The sequence below is a fragment of the Cetorhinus maximus genome, chromosome 18 (genome assembly GCF_964194155.1).
Source record: "Cetorhinus maximus chromosome 18, sCetMax3.hap1.1, whole genome shotgun sequence".
NCBI lineage: Eukaryota > Metazoa > Chordata > Chondrichthyes > Lamniformes > Cetorhinidae > Cetorhinus > Cetorhinus maximus.
This window is the reverse complement of record NC_135896.1, coordinates 83945211-83966946: the sequence shown is the minus strand read 5'-3', so window position 1 is coordinate 83966946 and position 21736 is coordinate 83945211. Positions and strand designations below refer to the sequence as shown.

General features: G+C 45.1%; 1 protein-coding gene across 1 annotated transcript in view; it reads right to left on the bottom strand.

The window, feature by feature from the left end:
• The window catches only part of pacs2 (phosphofurin acidic cluster sorting protein 2), a 274493-nt gene that overhangs the window by 7301 nt on the left and 245456 nt on the right, over positions 1 to 21736 (bottom strand). The window contains exons 19-23 of the mRNA XM_078563102.1: positions 8250 to 8292; positions 5299 to 5341; positions 3957 to 4089; positions 1515 to 1747; positions 1017 to 1130 (exon numbers count right to left, since the gene is read on the bottom strand). Of these exons, the coding sequence (XP_078419228.1) occupies positions 1017 to 1130; positions 1515 to 1747; positions 3957 to 4089; positions 5299 to 5341; positions 8250 to 8292 (566 nt within the window). The remainder of the gene's footprint in view (positions 1 to 1016; positions 1131 to 1514; positions 1748 to 3956; positions 4090 to 5298; positions 5342 to 8249; positions 8293 to 21736) is intronic.

Genomic DNA, 21736 nt, shown 5'->3' with positions numbered 1-21736 from the left:
TTCTTAATTCACCATCTGCATGTAAGCACTTGTGAGAGGACCCACTATATAGTATGATTAAGTATATTTATAGCCTGTGTTTTTACCTTTCCCTTGGTCAAGGGGGCCATTGTGATGGTCTTTGCTGAGGCAGCAGGCAGGTTATCAGCTAACTCAGACTTGGGATGGGGCCTCAATGAGGTTTTATCAGAAGGAACCTAAGGAGGACTCGGGCCGGAAATTCCTCAGACCTGCCCCTGCTTCACTGGAAACATGATCAAAACCCTGTTTGCACTACATTTCCACTGAAGTTACTCTGGTGAAGTGGGAGCAGGTCCAAGGAATTTCCCACTCATTACGCATTTTATACCAAAACCCAAATGACTAAGTGAGCAAAATTAAAACTGAAGTATTCTGAGTTGTTAAATATATCTCCATTAACATTAATTATATAAAAATACTGTTTCTAAGCATGAAGGGGCATGCATGGGACATGAATCTCTGAAAGGTGGAGAGGTAGGGGATGGGGTTCAGCAAAACATATTTAGAAACCTCTGAACTAACTATCATAGACTAATGGTTGGAACTAGAGTCAGCTGTGTCTCTGGGGTACCATTTTCATTTCAGTCAAGAGGTCCTGGGTTTAAGCCCCACTTCAGAGAATTGTGCACAAAATCTAGGCTGACACTCAGAGTGCAGTACTGAGACAGTGCTGCAGGGTCAAGAAGTGCTGTCTTTTGAATGAGACTGAGGACCCTCGTGTGAATGTGAAACAACTCAGGCTGTTCCTTCAACCAATAGAAATGGAAAAAAAAGACTGTCTGGTCATTACCATATTGCTGCTTGTGGGATCTTACTGTGTGCAAACTGGCTTCTGCATTTCTTACATTATAACAATGATTACATTCCAAAGTGCATCATTCGGCTGTAAAACACTTTGGCATCATAACCGCCTGTACATTAACCCAGTGAAGCTCTATAAGGAAGCACTTATGAGGGGTTCTGGTACTCACGAACCCAATTTCCTTCAGACCTACCTCGCAGCATGGTCTGTTGCTGTTTTGCAGTACAGATCAATCGGCTAATGCCTTCAATCACTTGGCTCTTAGACTCCAATTCTTTGTCTTTTGTCTTCTTAGGCAAGAACATCACTACAAGAAAGATTATGAACATATTTGTACAAAAAAATAAAATATTAAAATCTGGAGCACAGCACTCCAGTTCAAAGTGGCACACTGAATTTTAGGATAAACAATATTGGGATGGGGCAGGGTTGGGGTGGTGGGAGAAAAGGGAAAGAAACAGGCACTGCTGGTTTTTTTGACCTGGCCTTTCTCACAGGGCATGAACCGGGAATGTACAAACAGCTGCAAATCTATAAAAAATTCTATCATCTATTAGTGTATAATTAACCAATTAGAATGCCAACTTAGACCACTTTTCAATAAGGAGCACCTATACTGTGGCTTTAAAAGGGACAGGCCAAGTTAGCAACTACAATAGTAATTAAAGTCCTGCTCTGTGCACTTTCTTACCTTTTTTGTTCTTCTCCTTTGTCACCACTGTCATGGACATTGTTGGCAGGGTTGTAATTTCTCCGCCATTGGGCAGCCTGCTGACCTGGAGGGAACGGAAGGTACACTTAAGTGTGTTCTTCGCCGTGGCATCTTTTTTCTCAGGATCCTTCTTCTTGTCAGCCAGCTGCTGCGCAATCCAGTAATCAACCTGCAGTCCCATCAGCTCTCCGCTGTGGCCGAGGCTCTGTGAACTGTTGAGAATCAAGTGTCAAGAAATTAGTGACTGCTGACATATTTCATACCAGTGCTCACAAAAGCCCCGTCATTTAACAACACTGGACATCTAGGCTAGACTGTCTGAGTCAAAGGAACTATTAAGAAGGCTCCATGTGGTAACAGTGAATATGCAGTAAATTACTGAGAGGGATTAACCTGTGTGATTCCCCACAGGATGAGCTCTTGATCTCTGTTGCAGAATGTGCTCAGTGGAGACTAGGAGTTTTCTCACAAGGAAGGAGAGAAATAAAGAAGAATTTAAAGGACAAATAGACAACGCTACTGTCACATGCCAGCTAGCTGCCATATTGTTATAGGCCAAAGACTATAAGGACAGGGGAAAATAATTACAAAAAGGGAAAGGAGAAACAGAATGTTAACTGTACTAACAACACTCAAAGTTTAATTACTTACTTTGAGTGTTGTTAGTACTGTTTACCTTCTGTTTCTCCTTTCCCTTTTTGTGATTATTTGACTTTTGGTTAATATAAGTGTTTAAATTACTTTGTGTACTAATAGAATACTTAAACAGGTACCATGTGAAGAAATTAAATCTACTCAGACTTCAGTGGAAATAAATCCTCATTATTTGGAAAAGCACAGTCTACTCTCCAAAGACTCAAAAACACAATCCTATTCATTGTGCACTTGGATCTAAAAGAGACACCATGACTCAGCTGTGGATCAGTGGCAGCACTCTATGAGGTTTTGGGTTCAAGTCCCACTCCAGAGACTTGAGCACAAAATCTAGGCTAACACTCCAGTGCAAGTACTGAGGGATGCTACAGTGTTAGAGTTATGCTCTTTCAGAGAGACATTAAACTGAGGCCCCATTTGCCCTCTTGGGGGCATGTAAAAGGTCACATGGCCACTAACAAAGAAGAGCAGGAAAGTTCTGAAATAAAAGCAAAGTGCTGGAAAAACTCAGCAGGTCTGGTAGCATCAGTGGAGAGAAAAACAGAGTCATGTTTCAAGTCAAATATGACTCTTCTTTAGAACTGTAAAGCACTTTCAGACAATTAAAGGCCCAATAAATTGAACTCTTCCTTCCTATGGAGATGCACAGCCACAACCATCGGGGATGAATCTATCTCTTACAGATTGATTGCCCAAGGTGCTCATCAGTACAAGAAACAAGCCACCTGGCCACAAACACTACCACATGCAATTCATAAAAGTTTCAGGACATCACTGCAGGAGTTCCTCAGGGTAGTGTCCTAGGCCCAACCATCTTCAGCTGCTTCATAAACTACCTTTCCTCCATCATAAGGTCAGAAGTGTAGATGTTTGCTAATGATTTAGCACCATTTGCCTCAGATGCTGAATCAGTCCCTGTCCATATGCAGCAAGACCTGGGCAATATCCAGGATTGGGCTAAAAGTGGCAAGTAAGATTTGCGCCACACAAGTGCTGGGCATTGACCATCTCCAACAAGAGAGAATCTAACTATCTCCCCTTGACATTCAATGGCATTAAATCACTGAATCCCCCACTATCAACATCCTGGGAGTTACCAAAGACCAGAAACTTAACCAGACCAGCCATAGAAATAATGTGGCTACAACAACAGGTCAGAGCCTGGGAATTCTGTGGCAAGTAACTCACCTCCTGACTCCCGAAAGCCTGTTCACCATCTACAAGGCACATGTCAGGAGTGAGATGAAATACTCTCCATTTGCCTGGATGAGTGCAGTTCCAACAACACTCAAGGAGCATGACAGCATCCAGGACAAAGCAGCTCGCTTGCTCAGCACCCCATCCATCATCTTAAACATTCACTCCCCCCACCACCAACGCACAGTGACAGCAGTGTGTACATATACAAGATGCAGTGCAGTAACTCACCTATGCTCAACAGAACCTTCCAAACCCACAGCTTCTACCACCTAGAAAGACAAATGCAGCAGATGCATGGGAACACGACCAACCAACTCCCCTCCAAGGCATACACAATCCTGACTTGGAACTATATTGCCGTTCCTTCACAGTCATTGGATCAAAATTATGGAATTCCCTTCCTAACAGCACTGTGGGTGCACCTACATGAGATGGGCTGCAGCAGTTCAAGATGGTGGCTCACCAACACCTTCTCCAGGGCAATTAGGGATGAGCAACAAATGTTAGCCATGCCAGTGAAGTTCACATTCCATGAAAGATTGAAAAATGCCTAGTTCCAATGCTTACCTTGAGTACAGTCCACTCCCGACAGAGGGTGAGGAAGGAGGGGTAGGGGAAGCTTCTTTCATTGCTGGAGACAGTGTTGGAGGAGTGGAAGACAGGATACTGGAGCCTGAAGTGGCAGCATCATCTGAATCACCTGCAGGCAATGTAACTTTATTTAGCACAATTGTGGTATGAGCTAATAATGTAAAACAAACATATTTTTTAAAAAATCTGTAACAAGTGACAATATAAAATGTCGTAAGGCACAGCACACGTTTGATCAAGAGTAAAGTTCCTCTCTATCAATGGTTCTCAAATTCGGGACCATAGAAACTTTCCTGCCAGTCAATGAAAAAATAGCCTGAATTTTTCAGTTTGCGGGCAGGCTCGGTGGGAGTGGTTGCGGAGCCGACCGCCACTTGCAATCGGCTCCGCGCCACCATTTTACGCGGGCAGGCCAATTAAGGCCCGCCCAGTGTAAGATGTGAGCCGTTGCAGACAGTGCTACCTGTGCAGGCAGGGGAGGAGGGAGAATCAGGGCCAGCGCTCTTTCCCGCATGCGCACGAAAGAGCGCTTCAGTCTCCCTGAGGCATGGAGCTGCCTCAGGGAGACTGAATCACTGTTGAAATAATTAAATAAATGGAAAAAAATTTAATTAAACATGTCCTCTCATGTGACTGTGTCACATGAGATGGGACATGTTTTTATATTTCGAAATTTTTAAAAATTTAATTAATAAAAGCTCGTGGATGAGGTTTCCTAAAAATTGTGAATGCAGCTTGGAATTTTCCAACTGCCTGCCAACCTTAAGGTTGGACGGGCAGTGTTAACAATTACATTAATCACTTCCTTAATGGCCTTAATAGGCCTTTTAAATATTGGAGGGCGCGCAGCTGACTCCGGTGTGCACCCACGGAATGAAACATTGCGAAACAGCGTGATGACGTCATCGCACATCATTTTGCGCGCCAGCGTGTCGGGCCCGCCCCCGCACGCTGACTGAAAAATTCAGACCAATGTGAAAGTGCATTGCACATGTGAGAGCAGAAGAGTGCTCTGTCTGTCCTACCTAGGGGGGGAGCACAAGGAGGAGGACTGAGGTTGGAACAAAAGTAAACGTCTGTTTTCTTAAAAGCATTATTAAAACACACTCATAACATGCAGCGGTTTCATCAAAATTATATCAGAATTAAGATCGGGGTTGTTGTGGGGGGGGGGCTGCGGGTGGTTTTCCATAAGTGCTAATCCATTTGAGAAAGGATAATTCAACCAAAAAAGTTTGAGAACCACTGTTTTACATTACCCCATAAGCATTTCCCATCACTGATGATAACTGATTTGAGCTTGGAGGAAATTACCAACCTGATGTTGCTGAAGACTGTTCCACAATTCCAACTTTCACTACCTGTAAGCATAGATACTATAGATTCAGTACAATATATTAGAAGTACAGAAAGCAGCAAGAATCAGGAGGCCCTGATTATAATGCACATGAAGGTGTATCAGAAAATTCACTCATATGCTTTGGAAGCACATTCCATCAGGATACAGTATGTGAAGTGAAAAAACACAACTGCTTATATGACAGACTCAGCCTTGTAGAATGGTGACTACAGCTTCTCAATCCCTGTATATTATAGAATGTTTATCTTTTTATGTTCCTGCTGTTTATGTACAGCAAACGAATCATCATTTGGTTATTAAAGAAAAATAAACCATATAATGACACAAAAGCTAATGAAGCCAACACTTAATGCATATACCTTTACCCAATTCAGGAATACACCTATCAATCTACTTCCTCCGAAACATGCACACATCCCACAGGCCTTTCTTTCCCACAGACATCAATTACTCAAATCTCTCCATGCTGAAGTGCAAAAATGCCACCTTCAGCTCTCCTCCATAAACATAGGCACGTGTATTTCTTCAGCAGCTCTCCAAGAAACACATTTGCAAATTACTCCAACTTTCCTCTAATTCAAGCCTTCAGCTACCTTTGCAACACTCGTAGCCCCCCTCCATACCCCTCCTAGATCACTCACAGCTCCCTCCAGACCCCTCCCAAAACACTCGCAGCCCCCTCCATACCCCTCCCAGAACACTCGCAGCCCCCTCCATACACCCCTTTCAGAACACAAACAAATATCTTCAGGTCACCTGACCACCATAAACACCCTAAAATCACAATTCTTATACCCAGGCACCCCCTCTAAGCACTCTTGCGCCACACACGCTTACACAAAACCTTCAACCAAAACCCTAACATACACTTGTTCAACCACAACCTCCGTGCCCCCCCACCCCCAAGACATTCCCACATCCCTTCAACTCCCATCCCCCAACAGAAAAACAAAATGTAATTCTCTCCTCAATTCATAATACATATTCCCTTTCTTAAGATCACAGGAAATAGGAGCAGGAGTAGGCCATTCGCCCCTCAAACCTGCTCTAGCATTCACTAGAACATGGTTGATCTAATTATGGCTTTAACCTCACTTTCCTCCCTGTCCCCGAAAGTCGTTGACTTCCTTCTCATCCAAAATCCACCTTACTCAACCTTGAAAATATCCAATGACTGAGCCTCCACTGCTCTTCAGGATAGAGAATTCCAAAGATTAACAATCCTCTGAGGGAAGATATTCCTCATCTCCATCTTAAATGGGAGACCTCTTATTTTGAAACTGTGCCCCAGTTTTAAATTCCACCATGAGGGGAAATATCCTCTCGCACCCAGATACAAACAGCCTCACACTAATATAGAACCTTTAGCTAGTAATACATAGCAAGGCTCTTCACAATGGGGAGTGAATAAAAGGCACCTAACAGTAATTGAGAAAAGATTAAGATTGGTGCCCAAAGAGTAGTTGAAGGAGTATTATCTGTGCAGGTAGTTGCAGGGGGCAGGTGTAGAAAAGCAGAGATTTAGGAATATATGACAACTAACAGTTATAGCACTGACCAGAGAAACACCAGAAGGATGGCGTGTTTGAGGACAGAGAACTTGAGCTAGCTGAAGACATATGCTGGAGCGAAGCTGTGGAAAGATTTACAAACAAGGACAAGGATTTTGAATTCAATGGCTGGGGAATGGCTAGTGGTAGCCACTGAGCATAGATAAATGGGGTTTACGAGATAGGGTAACAGTGATGGAGCTCTAGATAAATTGGGGTTTGTGTAAGCTAGGTCTTGGAAGCTAGTTAAATGGGTACTGAGGGGTCAAAGGCATGAATGTGGCTGCCTGCTGTAGTGCAAGTGAGGTAGGGATGTTTCATAAGTGTAATTAAACAGCCTTAATAATAATCTGGATGTGGGGCCTTGAAGCTCAGCTCAAGGATAAGCCAGTTGCCCACCATTAGGTTCAGCTTAAGCAAATAGCTAGGTGGAAATATGGATTCAGAAGTGAGAGTTTGTAGATTCTGACAAGGCTGCTCCCACAGCTATCTGCCCAGTATTTAATTGAAGTAAGCCATGACATATCCACAGCCCAATGCGTTTTCTGAATAACTTTTGGGACAGAGGACACCCTGGTTTCTGGGTTAGAGGTGATGTTGCGAATCAATTACACATATACATGGCAGTTGAACTAATGCTCAAAAATAATGTCACTGAATAGCAGCGTGTGCATCAGGGACTAATAGGGGACCGCAGCTGATGTTGTGAGGCATGTTGGAGCTGACTGTGAGCAGTACTAAGCACATCTCCTGCAGTAGGGTGTGTTCTTCTACATACAACAACTATTTACACCTTTATAGTGCCTAGAATGTAGTAAAATATTGTAAGGCAAAACAGGAATGTTATAGTATTAATTATAAGCCAAGGCTCTCAAATAAATATTTAAACAGATGAGGTCACAGAGGTAGATTTTAAGGAGCATGTTAAAGTAAAGGGAGTTAGAGAGGCAGTGAGGTTTAGGGAAGGAATCCCAGAGGCTTGGGCTTTTATAGTTGAAAGTGCAGCTTCCATTGGTTGGGCAAAGGAAATCAAGGATGCCCAAGGGGCCAAGATTAGAGCCGCACAAAGATTTCGGAAAATGTAGGGCTGTAGGAGGTTACAGAGATAAAGAAGGGCGAGGCTATGGAGAGATTTCAACAGGAAGATGAGGAACTTAAATCTGAGGCATTGCCAAACTGGGAACTAATGTTGTTTGGCAGCCACAGAATGGGACAGGTGAGCAGGGAAGTAGGAATAGAACTATGGAATGGACAACATAATGAAGGGAAAGTGATGGAAGATGGCAGAGTATTGAACGTATTAAGGCCACAAAGACACACAAATGATAAATATTAAAATATAAAGCTGAAATAACTTACTCCAATAAAGGGAATAAACTTCTGACAGGAGTCTTCGTCTGGGCTATAGGGTGAGAAAAAATAAATTGAAATTAAACCTAATCCATGAGGACAAGTGAGAAGGAGAGCCAAGCGATGCAAATATTTACATGCAGTAAATAAATAAGTTTTATCAAATACTCATGATTGAATTTGCATTTATATGCAGGATCATTCTTCATATCAGCTGAAAAAAATTATGTACAGCATATTGTACTAGCAGGAGAGTAGTGTACAGTACAGTGCGGCCTCAGGCACAAAGCACTCCAGCCAACATTACCTTCCAAACTATTTTAAAGTGAGAATATTTCAAATAATTTTGTGGCTTTGTATTGAAGAGATTTACTGCAATGGTACTAGGGATGAGGGAGTTCAGTTATGTGGAAGAGACTGAACTTACACTCAAAAGATACCTTCTATTTTCAAGTCAGTATTCCTAAATGCACTGACCTTTTTAAAAAATCATTAGGAATCAAACTGTGAAGCAAGCTGTTAGAACCTATATAGTGGTCCAGTGAATATAAAGACATATCAGTTTCTAAAGCTCAGGTGGAATAATTTCAAGGTCCCTGCTGATGAATGGAGTATCTAAAGTAAACTATCAGGTTTCTTGAACTGTGAAACTAGTTGGGACAATTATTGTTGGCTACAACTAAAAAGGCAGGCTTGGGTAAAAGTGTTGTCTGATAGGTCAAAACCTTAAAGGACAAACTCACAATTTACTTTGCACCTAGGGATACTGAGAAACATCATGAGCTAATAAACGCATGTTTCTAGGCAGTGCAGTCTACTGAAACTCCAAAACACTGAGGTAGAGTGTAAGTGTGTAGATTTAATTCCGTGTGATAGGAATGTCCAATGCCATAGGGGTTGGAGTGACTGTCCCATGAAGATTGCTAGTAAATATTTCTTTGCTGCCAGGTATAGAGTGGCATTGACATATTCTGGCAGGCTCTTTCCCACTCTTCGGGATTCAGTATAGTGACTTATAGAAGGGCCATAATATTAGGAAAAATATTGGTGGAGCATGTATAGTAAGTAATCAGCAGCACTGTATTGTTTCAATGTGGGAACTGCTGTGAACCTCAGACACACAATCTGCTACAGCTCCTGCTACAGGCAGTTTAGTAGAGTCCCTCACATACTTTCATGCCTCTGTACTGCAGTGACTGGGAAGGCATGTCAGCGCACTCCAAAAGCTGATTAACACACTCAAATCAGAAGCATCTGGATCACTCCAGGATCACAATGCAGCCAAGAGGCTATCAACCAGTCAGCGAATAACAGAGGTAAGAGAAGCCAGCAGAGTAAAAGGCAAACATTACTATTTAAGCCAGTCTTTTCCTTTCACTTGTTTAACAAGTGAGCAATTTTTGCATAAGTGGCCTGGAAAATAAACTGATTAAAAAGCACAGGGGGCTGATGAACTTATGATCAATGGTAAAGAGATTTAGCATCCTTTATTGTACTAAGCAGCTTTTATGTGAAAAGCTGTTTTCCTGAGCTGGTTTCAAGTATAGCAGAAACAAAAGTGTAGTATTGTTTGTCAGAAGGCTTCTCTAACTCTCTGTAAATAGTTACAACCATTGGCAATTTAGTGGTGCTCAAACCTATAAATATACAAAGGATATTGGGGCAGAAGACTGCAGTGTGTTCCTGACATCCTGCCAGGATTGTTCTTACAACTGAGAAGGTTAGGCGGAGATTTAATAGAGTTGTTCAAAATTATGAATGGTTTTGATAGGACGCATCAGGAGAACTGTTTCTATTGGCAGGAGGATCAGTAACCAGGAGACAAATTTTAGGTAATTGGCAAAAGAACCAGAGGAAGAGGAGAGCTTTTTCTTTTTACGCAGTGAATTGTGATGATCTGGAATGCACTGCCTGAAAAAGTGTTGGAAACAGATTTAATAAGAAATTGGGAAATACTTGAAAGAGCCAAATTTGCAGGAATATGGGAAAAGCGCAGGGGAGCAGAGCTAAGTGAATAGTTCTTTCTAAGAGTTGGCACAGGTGTGCTGGGCCAAATGATGTAGGATTCAATGCTCCACTGAGTTTAAAGAATTGGGTTTGGACCTGTTACTATCCTACATTGCCATGAATTTATCACTTGCCTGTGGCACCAGGAAAGCTCTCAAAGCATAGTAAGGGAGGATGAGATAAGAAAAACATCATTAGAATGTCATTTGTGTTGTTATGCAGTCAGCTCAAAATTAGCAGCAAGAGGGGCTAGGGGCTTACCTGAGTGGCAAACATTCCACTGGTGCTGGCCCAAAATAGTTAAAACATTAAAATAGGTTTTTTTAAATGGAAAAGAATAATCTGATGAAAATACACAAACTCTCATCGCTGAGCAGGAGTTAAGGGTCGAATTTCAATGATTTCTTATGTGTATTACTTCGACAGCAAATCCCAGCACTGCGATCATTACCACTGAGAAGGCCAAGAGCTGATCTATCATGGGAACACTGTCACCCCCAAGATCCACTCCGAAATTTGCTAATACCACCAAACTTGGAGGTGTGGCTGACAATGAGGGGGATACTAATTAACTGCAACAGAACATAGATGGATTAGCAGAATGGGCAACAAGTGGTAGATGAAATTTAACAGAGAAGTGTGAGGTGGTGCATTTTGGCAGAAGGGATAGGCAGAGGTAATATAGACATAATGGGCAGAATCGTCCCAGATTTGCACTAAGTGTGGTAGCGGGCAAGAAATGTGACATTTTACCCGGTGGCCACAATGGCAGCTTCTCACTCCATATCGCTCCAATTCCCCCGCATTAATTATGCATTCGTGAGAAACATGCCGTTTTGATGGCGGGCGGGCTCTCATTCGCCCGCCACGCCATCACCTCGCTGCTTCATCATGCTGGGTGGCATATTTAAAGTGCAGCCACACACACACCTCTAAGTGCTTTCAGCCTACGACTGTTGCACGGAAGACATGGCCCTGAAAGACAAAAAGACTGCAACCCCCAGGTTTAATAACACATTCCGAGTGCCTTTTGGACGCAGTGCAAGCCAGCCATGATGTCCTCTACACCCGCTCTGGCCGCAGGATGGGCAGCAATATCACCAATCTGGCTTGGGAGGCGGTGGCAGCGGTGGTCAACGGCAATGCCCTGCAAAAAAGGACAGCCACCCAGTGCCTCAAGAGGATGAATGATCTCCTCCATTCCACCAGGGTAAGTTACTCTTCTCATCACTCTCAACTCACACACTCACAAACCCATCACACATCCACTGGGACAATTCAGGGACATCACCATTCACTCTCTTGCACACACCTTCATTGTCCTCATCCTTCAATGGAGCCACTCATCACCCATACATGCCAGGCATATTTATCATCTGGCTTGGCAGACGTCTTGCTTACATTCTCTCCATCTCTATTCTTGCAGGGCAAGCTGGCACACGATAAGAGGGAGAAGTTGCAGACTGGTGGAGGAATGTCTGAAATCGAGGTCCTCACAGACTTTGAAAATAAAGCCATCCAGCTGGCGAGGATCTGGACCATTCCTGTGCTGACGATGAGGGTGGTGGTGCTCTACCATGTGAGGATCCAGCAGTGCAACATCCATCAGACAGCCATGCAGTGAGTGATGGGTCCTGTTTCACAGGCGGCTGCCATGCGCTAATCACCTCTCCTTGCTTTTGCAGGCACATCAGGCTAACAGCCAATGGACTCCACAGCCTCCAATCAAGCCCTGAAGCAACCTCTGAAGAGGGATCTGAATGCACCCTCCCTGAAGACCCATCGCAGCACTCACCCACACCCTCCACCTGCACAGAGACGCACACCTCGGTGGGACCTAGTTCTAGAGTAGCCTCAGGATCACAATCTGCTGAGCTCATTGCACTTTCTGATCCACAGCAGGTGGCAGCAGGGTCTTCCCAGGTGTCCAACACTCAGAGGACTGCTGGAAGCCAGAAATTTGCTGAGTCCAAGTAAGATGATGAGCCTCGGACTTGGTCAGGTGTCAGTTGCTGGAGCTGCAAAGGCAAGTTCGGGAAAATCAGGAAGGGATGTCCGCTGCACTCCTCAGATTGCAGAGCGTGATGGAGGACCCTGTCTGCCTTCAGGCTGAGGTGATAGTACCGGCATGCCAACGCATCAAGGTCAACACTGGTAGAAGGCGGTAGAAAGGCAGCCGCCAAGGAGACCTTGGTCCAGGACATTGCTCCCACACTGCTGCGTGGGCTGAACTCCATCGCTGACACCATAGTTGGTCTCCAACAGTATTAGCGTGAGAGGGGTACAGGGCACCTCAATCTCACTCCAGCTACCCCTTTTCCTCAAGCGGTCAGCCTGGGTCCCTTGGGCACCCATAGGGATGAGGATCAGCAGGTGGTCACGCTGCAGCCAAATACCCAGGTGAATCGGGGATGTCCAGCCCATCCAAATCCCTTCTTCCTGTGACCCCAGTAGCAACACAGGTCGAGGAGGGTACCACTGCCACACAGCAGGACCCGAAATCAGGCCGGGGCGCTCCAGGTCTTGGCCCTCCAAAAGACGCCTGCCAAGGTCATCAGAGACAGGGTGTAGCAGTCATCAGGCTGCTCCACCTCTGCTGTGGATGGCCGGGGAGCACCAAGACATAGCAGCAGGGTTAGGAAGGTAATGATGATGTATTTGCACAGCCTGGGCATGCGTGTTAAGCACTTGTACATAGTGTTCATTATTGTCAATAAACTCTCAACAATGTCTCCCTGCATTTGGCTCCTTGTTCTGATGAGCAGTGTTCGTGTAACTCAGATGTAAAACCTTTCTGCACAAGTTAAAGGCAGGCGTCTCAGTCCAGGGCCTCTTCCTGTGCTTTGTGCAGCCTTCAGACCTAAATGATGGCCTGGCCTCACACTCCCTGGAAACATTACTGATGCCTGCACCTCAATGGTGCTCATCATTGCTGCCAGAATGTCGTGGGCAGATGTCACAAAGTTCTATCGTTTTCTCTGTGTGCTCTCAGCACCTTTAAGGTTGGGCTGGCCCCCATCCCTTCAGCATCTGTGGCCAGTGACTCTGTGCTCCTGAAGGGGTCAGGTGCTGAAGGCAGACAAAGGATCAGGTGCTTTTAAAGTTTCATGGCTGCGTCACCATGATATTACCTTGATCACAGAGCACAAGCAAGCTGCCCCTGGCCAGACAGGAGTCGGACATTCTCAGAGGCTATGTGAAAATCTATGGAGTGTCCTCACTGCATGTCATCATCCTTCTGCAATCGAGCAACTATTAGGGCCTTCACTGTGCCTCCATGACAGGAGCATTATGACAGAGGGTATGTGCTCTGCCATAAGCTAGACTGGAGTCAAACGTTCATAGATGCAATGTGAGGATCTATGGTGTCTCCTCACTGCATGTCATAGAAACATTGAAACATAGAAAATAAAAGGAGTAGGTCATTTGGCCCTTCGCGCCTTCTCCGCCATTCAATATGATCATGGCTGATCCTCTATCTCAACACCATACTCCTACTCTCTCCCCATACCCTTTGACACCTTTAGAGTCTAGAAATCAATTTCCTTCTTAAATATACTCAGTGACTTGGCCTCCACAGCCCTCTGTGGTAGAGAATTCCACAGGTTCACCACCCTCTGAGTGAAGGTGTTTCTCCTCATCTAGTCCTAAATGACCTAGCCCATATCCTGAGATTGTGACCCCTTGTTCTAGACCAGAGGAAACATCATCCCTGCATCCAGTCTGTCCAGCCCTGTCAGAATTTTATACATTTCAATGAGATCCCCTCTCATTCTTCTAAACTCCAGTGAATACAGGCCCAGTCAGCACAATCTCTCCTCACACGACAATCCTACCATCCCAGAATCAGTCTGGTGAATCTTTGCTGCACTCCCTCTATGGCAAGTATACCCTTTCTTAGGTAAGGAGACCAAAACTGCACACAATATTCAAGGTGTGATTTCACCAAGGCCCTGAACAGATGCTCCTGCACTCAAGTCTTCTTGCAATGAAGGCCAACATACTATTTGCCTTCTTAACTGCGTGTCATCATCACCTTCCACAAATCTAGCAGCTATGAGGACCTCCCAAACGCCTCTGCCTCATCTAGCCAGTGTGAGGGCCTCATTGCCGTCATCATCGCCTTAGAAGGCCTCCTCACCCGCATCCCCATCGACATGCTCCCCATCAGAGGAGAACTCCAGCTCCTCAGCCAGCTCTTCTCCCCGTTGCAGCGCCAGATTGTGAAAGGCACAGCAGGCAATGTCGATGCACGACACCCTCTGTGGACTATATTACAGGGCTCCACCAGACTGATCCAGGCACCGGAACCTCATTTTCAGCTTCCTGATGGTCTGCTCCTCCAAGCTCTGAGTTGCAGCATGAGCCTCATTATACCTTTGCTCTGCTGCAGTCTGAGGCTGTCGCATGGGTGTCATCAGCCATGTCCTCTGCGGGTAGTCCTTGTCCTCAAGTGAAGTGTTTTGTCACATCTTAATATTTAAGAATACACACACAGCTATCGGCTTCTGAACCCCAGCTTTCTGTGTAGAAACAGAAGGTTCCTTTATTTCTTATTCTACACCAGAGGGCGATACACCCGGGACTTAGCACATCCTACTGGCAGATTTTTTTATATAACACTACTTTTAAACTAAAATGTCACTTTACAAAAAATCATAAGTGTTAAGCACAAACATCACATCTCCTCCCCCCTTAGCAGAAACAAATCAGTCAGGCGGTTTGCAGATTCGCTTTGGTCTAGAGGAGTGTTGGCTTAGGTATCTCAGTTTGTTTGCTTAGAAATGGAAGGTCCTGCTGTTCCACTTGTTTCTGTTCAGGTTCAACAGTTGCAGCTACAGGTGCTACAGGTTTGTCAGTTGCATCAAGTCGGGTTTCACCAGCTGGAGCAGATGTTTTGTTTCCCAGAAATCTTCCACTGTGACTGGAGATTATTGGAAATTTGGTTCCCTGGATTTGGCTTCTCTAATCTGATCAGTGTGTCTCTTCCAGATTCCACAGGAAGGTTCAACATCATAGGTCAGTGGCCCTCAACGCTTGATGATTCTTCCCAGGTACCACTTTGGTGTTCTACAGTAATTTCGGACCCAAACAGACTGATCGAGATTAAACTCACCAGCTGTTTTACTTGTGTCGTGTGACCTTTTCTGATCAAGTGGTCTTGAACCAATCTTTCCTTTCAAATCCGACACAGCAAATTCATTCTGGTATGCAGTCGTCTTCCAAACATCATCTCAGCAAGAGATACGCCTGTTGTTGAATGTGGAGTGTTACAATACATCATCAAAAAGTTCTTCAGCTTCAACTTCCAATCTGTTTGCGTCCTCCCCTTCGATATGGCTGTTTTGAATGTCTGGAAAAAGCGCTCCGCTTTGAGGATGGATGGTAAGGTAAGATGAGAATCTGCTTGATCGCATTGTTTTTCAGGAATGTTTGAAATTCACATGATGTGAACTGTGTGCCATTGTCAGACACAATCTGCTCCGGCAATCCAAAAGTAGTGAACACGTTCCGGAGAGAATCAATGGTCTTTGCTGAAGTAGTTGACTTCATGGGAATAACATGGGGCCACTTTGTGTGGGCATCCACCACAATCAGGAACATTTGTCTAAGAAGTGGTCCAGCAAAGTCCACATGAAGTCTCTGCCATGGGTGGTCAGGCCAAGCCCACGGATGTAATGGGGCAGGCGCAGGAGAAGACTTCACTTCTTGGCATGGAAGGCAATCATGCCTTCGATGTCTTTATCTAGGTGCGGCCACCATACATGTAAACGAGCTAATGCTTTCATTTTGACGATTCCCAGGTGACTGAGGTGAAGTTCTTCTAACACTTGTGTTTGGAATTTTGGAGGAATGATAACTCTGATTCCCCATAACAAACAACCGTCTTGCAGCGTCAGCTCAAATCTACGCATGTAGTAAGGTTTAAGCTCAGTAGTCACTTCTTGAGGTACACACCAACCCTTCTCTGTGCATGGGTAAACTTTGGAAAGCACAGCATTCCTCTGCGTTTCAAGTTGAATTTGATCCGCTTTAACAGGTAACATGGCTATCCGGTTCATATCGAAAGCAGTGACTTCACTTTGGGTTGTGGAGCTGTGGTGTAGCAGAAGTCCGCATTTCCATGATTCTCAGTAGAGCGAAATGTAATTTTGTACTGGTAAGCATATAAGATCAGTGCCCATCTTTATAGGCATGCAGTGGCAAATGGCTGGGTTTGAGACTTCGGGTTAAGCAACCAGGTCAAAGGCTTGTGGTCTGTCATTAACTTGAATTTACGTCCATACAAATATTGGTGGAGCTTCTTGACTCCATAGATTAGTCCAAGAGCTTCCTTCTCAATTTGGGCATAATTTTGTTCTGTCTTGGACAATGTGCATGAGGCGTATGCAACGGGCCTTTCACTGCCATCAGGAAATGTGTGGGAGATGACAGCTCCAACACCATAACCAGGTGTAGCACAAGCCAGGCTGACAGGCAACTTGTTATTGAAATGTGCTCGGACTTCAGCAGAAGTGAGCTCTTGCTCGAGTTCCTTGAAACTTTCCTGAAAGACTTGTGACCAATCCCATTTTGCATTCTTCTTCAGCAGATTATTCAGTGGTGCTGCCTTGGTAGCCAAGTTGGAAATAAACTTGCTGTAGTAATTCACAAGTCCCAATAACGAACATTTTTGGGCTATAATGCATTCACGACTGCCTCCACCTTTCTGGGTGAGGTTGAGAGGCCAGTTTTGTCGATCACATGTCCCAGGTACTCCACTGAGGGTTTCAGGGATGAGCATTTGGATTTCTTACAGCGGATGCCATATTTTTCCAGACTATGCAGGACCCTGCCTAGATTCTCTAAATGAGTTGGGGGGCTTTTCCCGCTGATAAGCATGTCATCTTGGAAGCAGATTACACAGGTAGGTCTTGTAGTATTTTGTCCATGGCCTGCTGGAATAAGGTTGGTGATGATGCAATTCCAAACGGTAGATGCCTGTATTGATATAGACCTGTGTGCTGATGGTTGTATACTTCCTGGAATCTTCACTCAGCTGCATTTGCAAAATTGCCTGTGATAGGTCAAGCTTTGTGAGTAATTCACCTCCATTCAGAGCAGCGAACAGGTCCTCAATTTTCCGTAGTGGTACTGATGCACTCCCAGGAAAGGATTAATGGTGATTTTATAGTCACCACATATTCTGATGGACCTGTCTTCCTTCACTACTCGGACTATTGGAGCTGCCCGACTTGCATAATCAACTTTCTCAATTATCTGAAAGTTTTCAAGTCATTCTGGTTCCTGCTCGATTTTCTGTTGCATTGAGTAGGGGACTGAACATGGTTTGAAGAACCTTGGAGTAGCTTCAAGCTTCTGGAACAAGTTTGGCTTCAATGTCTTTAATAACTCCAAGACCTCCTTTGAAGACATCAGTATGCTTGTCTAACAAGGACTGCAGCATGGAGTTGCAATGCATTTTATTTATTTTATTCCAGTCCAGCCGAATTTCTTTTAGCCAGTTCCTGTCCATAAGCGATGGATAATCCCCTTACACAATGATAAGTGGCAATCTTGCTATTTGATCTCCATATTTAGCTTGAATGGACATTTTTCCAAGTATATTCACAGGCTCACCAGTGTAGGTGCTAAGCTGGAGGAAGGTTTCTTGAAAATCTCCTCCCATGTCTTCTCTGAAGCAATAGAAACTGATGCTCCAGTGTCTACCTCTATTTCAACCATTTTACCATTTGAGGCAATGCCAACTTTTAGTCCTTCATCTAGCTTCAGATCAGACTGAATGCAATACAATTGCTCATCTGCATTGCCACTGTTAGTTTCACTTTCTTCCTCATCTGGACTCGCATTACTTTTGTATTTTGTTTCCAAGTAATGCGTCTTTTTAAACTGCCTGTTTATTTTCAAGCGCGACTTGTCTGTGTTCTCCTCGTGTTGCCCTTTTCTTGGCGGTACTGCTTTACTGTGATCAGCCTTTGATCTACATGCACACTGTATGTGTCTTTTATTTCACAGTAGCAACAATCAGCGGTTTTCCAGTTACAGGGTTCTGCATTATGCCATATTCCATTACAGCGGTAACATGCTTGAAAGCAAGTATACCTTGACTTTACTATTTTAACTTTGGCATTATTAGAATATGCTTTCAAATCTCCAGCTTATTTCTCTGCCATTTCTATGCTTTACACAATCTTGAACGCTTTCTACAGTGTCAACTCTTGCTCCGCTGACAATCTACACTGAATTCTTTCATTTCTTAGTCCACAAACCAAGAAATCACGCAACGCTTCTTCCAGGTAACCTTTAAAGTCACAATGTTCCACAAATTTTCTCAACTCAGCCAGGAACTGGGAAACTGGCTCATTCTCATGCTGTTCTCTTTGGTGAAACTTGAATCTCTTGGCAATAATTGCTGGCCTGGGATCAAAGTGCTTTTTTAAAACATCCACAAGCTTGTTAACGTTTTTATCTGCTGGCTTGTCAGGAGCAATGAGATTTCTCAGTAAAGTGAAATTTTTCATTCCAATGACTGTGAGAAACACGGAGGTCTGCTTTTCCTCTTCAATCTTCATTTGCAATGAAAAACTGTTCCATTTGCCCAACATAAACTACAAAGTCCATGGTAGCTGGATCAAAAGCCTCTAAAGCCCCTATTAATGATGATCCTATTCTTGTTGCCATTTGAAGTGTTTTGTCACTTCTTAACAATTAAGAATACACACAAACACAAGCTATCTGCTTCTGGACCCCAGCTTCCTGTGTAAAAAACAGAAGGTTCCTTTATTCCTTATTCTACACCTGAGGGCAATACATCTGGGATTTAGCACACCCTACTGGCAGGTTTTTTATATAACAATTCTTTTTAACTAAAATGTCCTTTTACAAAAAATCATAAACGTAAAGCACAAATATCACACTGAGCCATCCCTGCAGCCTCTGAGGATCCTGGAAGACATCAGGGATCTGTGACTGACTGAGAATGTAGGAGTCGTGGACGCTCCCTGGAAACCATGCGCAGGCCTGCAGGATGCCGGATGCCCTTGTGTTGGTTGCAAACCAGCTGCACATTCAGCGAATGAAAGCTCTTGCAGTTGACACAATTAACTGCTTGTTGCAACTGAGATCTGAGCACCACATGAGTGCAGTTGATGTCACCCTGCACCTGTGGGAAACCGAGATCTGGGCAAGTCCCAGCGTTCTTGCATCCTAGCTTTCCTGGTCCCGGGCAAAATGCACGAAGTTGTGTGCCCTCTCGAAGATGGCATCTGTGACCTCATTTGTGCATTTGTGAGTGCAGGCTTGTGGTATCCCACAGAGGTCACATGTGCAGCCCTGAAATGAGCCACTAGTGTAAAAATTGAGCACTGCGGTCACTGTCACGGCCGCGGACAGTGGATGCCCGTCTCCGTGGCGCCAAATCCTGCAGCAGCTGGCAGATGTGACTGGCCAGTTCCACAGACGTGTGCCGTCTTCGACGACACTGGTTCACGGTCATCTGCAGGAATGAAAGGCAGCGTCTATAGACCCTGGGTCTAGCTAGATGCCAAACAGCAATGGCTCGCTGTGGCTCTTCGGCGGCATGTGCAGGAGTCCCAGGCCCCCTTCTTCCTGAGGGTGCTGCTCCTCCCTCTGCGCAACCAGGCACCTCCGTCGCTCTCTTCTCCATTATCTTCGCCGTCTGTACACCTCGAGGCGTACAGCTAGTTCACCAGGCTCCATGCTCCTGATGTACTCCTCCTGCAGGATGAAAGAGAGAGATGCATAGGTTAGCTTGGGTGTTCCAAGAACCTCTCTTGATTAAGTCTGAAGGACCCTTAGCGCATCCAGGAGAGTGCTGGCCACCATTTGGATGACCGGAGCTTAGTGTCCTGCATGGCTGCCCGAAACCCCACCCTTCTTCGCCCCACTCCACCTGACCGATTTACCCACTGGATTGCATGTTGTGCTCTCAGCTCAGATGCAAGCAATCTCCTAACTTGCACTGCAAGGCTGCGCTGTTATCTTGAATCATGGGGGCAGACTGATCCAAGCTGGGATGATGACTTTGCAAGGGGTTGTGAGCGCCTCCACCAGTGACTGCTCCATGGCCAGCTTTAGCAAGGAGATTGTACAATGTGCCTAGTTGTCCAGCTGTTCTGCAATCCCCTAAAATGCTCATTATTTTGCAGACTGTGTCCAAGGGGTGAAAAACTCTGGAACATTTGGAGGCACTTTCATGCCTCTGCAGTGTTTGAGTAGGCAGATAAGCTAGAGGCCCGACTCCACGCATGTCAAGTTGGCTGCATCTGAACTATCTCAGCTGCAGGGCAATGGTGCGTGGCTGCTTCTCTCCCCTCCACCCCACATGTGCTTGTGCACTACCTTCAACCACAGGGTAGCCCTTGCAACCCCACCCCACCTGCCCACACCGCCCCAAGTCACCTCAACCTTGAAGTTCAACAGGTGTCCCTTGTGAGCGCTGCGCAATGTTACTGTGCGCTCACCTCCGGGTTCTTCTCCAAGTGCACGCCTTATATATGCTGTTGTGAAACGCATCGGCATGCAATCACGCTGACATGGGTGGACTATCCAACATGGGGGGATGATTCCAGCGGGCTGGCCTTGTAGTGATAGGCAGATGTATTACAATGAGGTTGCTGACGTCCGACGGCGGGAAACGCGGCCCACCATCGACGGGCTGAGCGGACGATCGTAAACTGGTTTCACAACGTCGTGAATCCGGTTTTTGGCCTTCTCGCCATATTGTCCGCTCATGCCGCCGAACACACCCGCCAGCAGGCACGGAAAATTCTACCCAATGACACTTCTAAAGAATATGCATGAACTGAGGGGCCTGCGGGTTCATGTGCCTAGGTCTTTGATGTGCTAGGGATATACTGAGTGAGTGGTTAGAAAAGCATCTGGGATCTTGAGCTTCATAAATAGAGGTATCGAGAACAAAAGCAAGGAAGTTATGCTGAACCTTTATAAAGCTCTGGTTAGGCCACGGCTAGAGTATTGCATCCAGATCTGGTCACTATGCTTTACAAAGAACGCAAGGTCCTTAAGAGGGTGTAGAGAATGAGGGATTTTAGCCACAAGGTTAGGTTGGAGAAGCTGGGGTTGTTCTCCTTGGGGAGATTTGACAGAGATGTACAAGATAATGATAGATCTGAGAAAGATAAACAAGGAAAAGCTGTTCCCATTGGCTGCTGGTACAAGGATTAGAGGACACAGGCTTAAGGTTTTGGACAAGGGATGCAGGGGGGATGTGAGGATCATTTTACACAGAGAGTGGTAATGACCTGGAACTCGCTACCTATGAGGGTGGTCGAAGCAGAGGCAATGACTTCAAAAGGAAATTGGATGGGCACTTGAGGGAAATAAATTTGCAAGGCCACGGGGATAAAACGGGGAATGGGACTGACTGGATTGCCCACAGAGAGCTGGTTTGGACTTGATGGGCTGAATGACCTCCTTCCATGCCATAAAGACTTATGACTCTAATC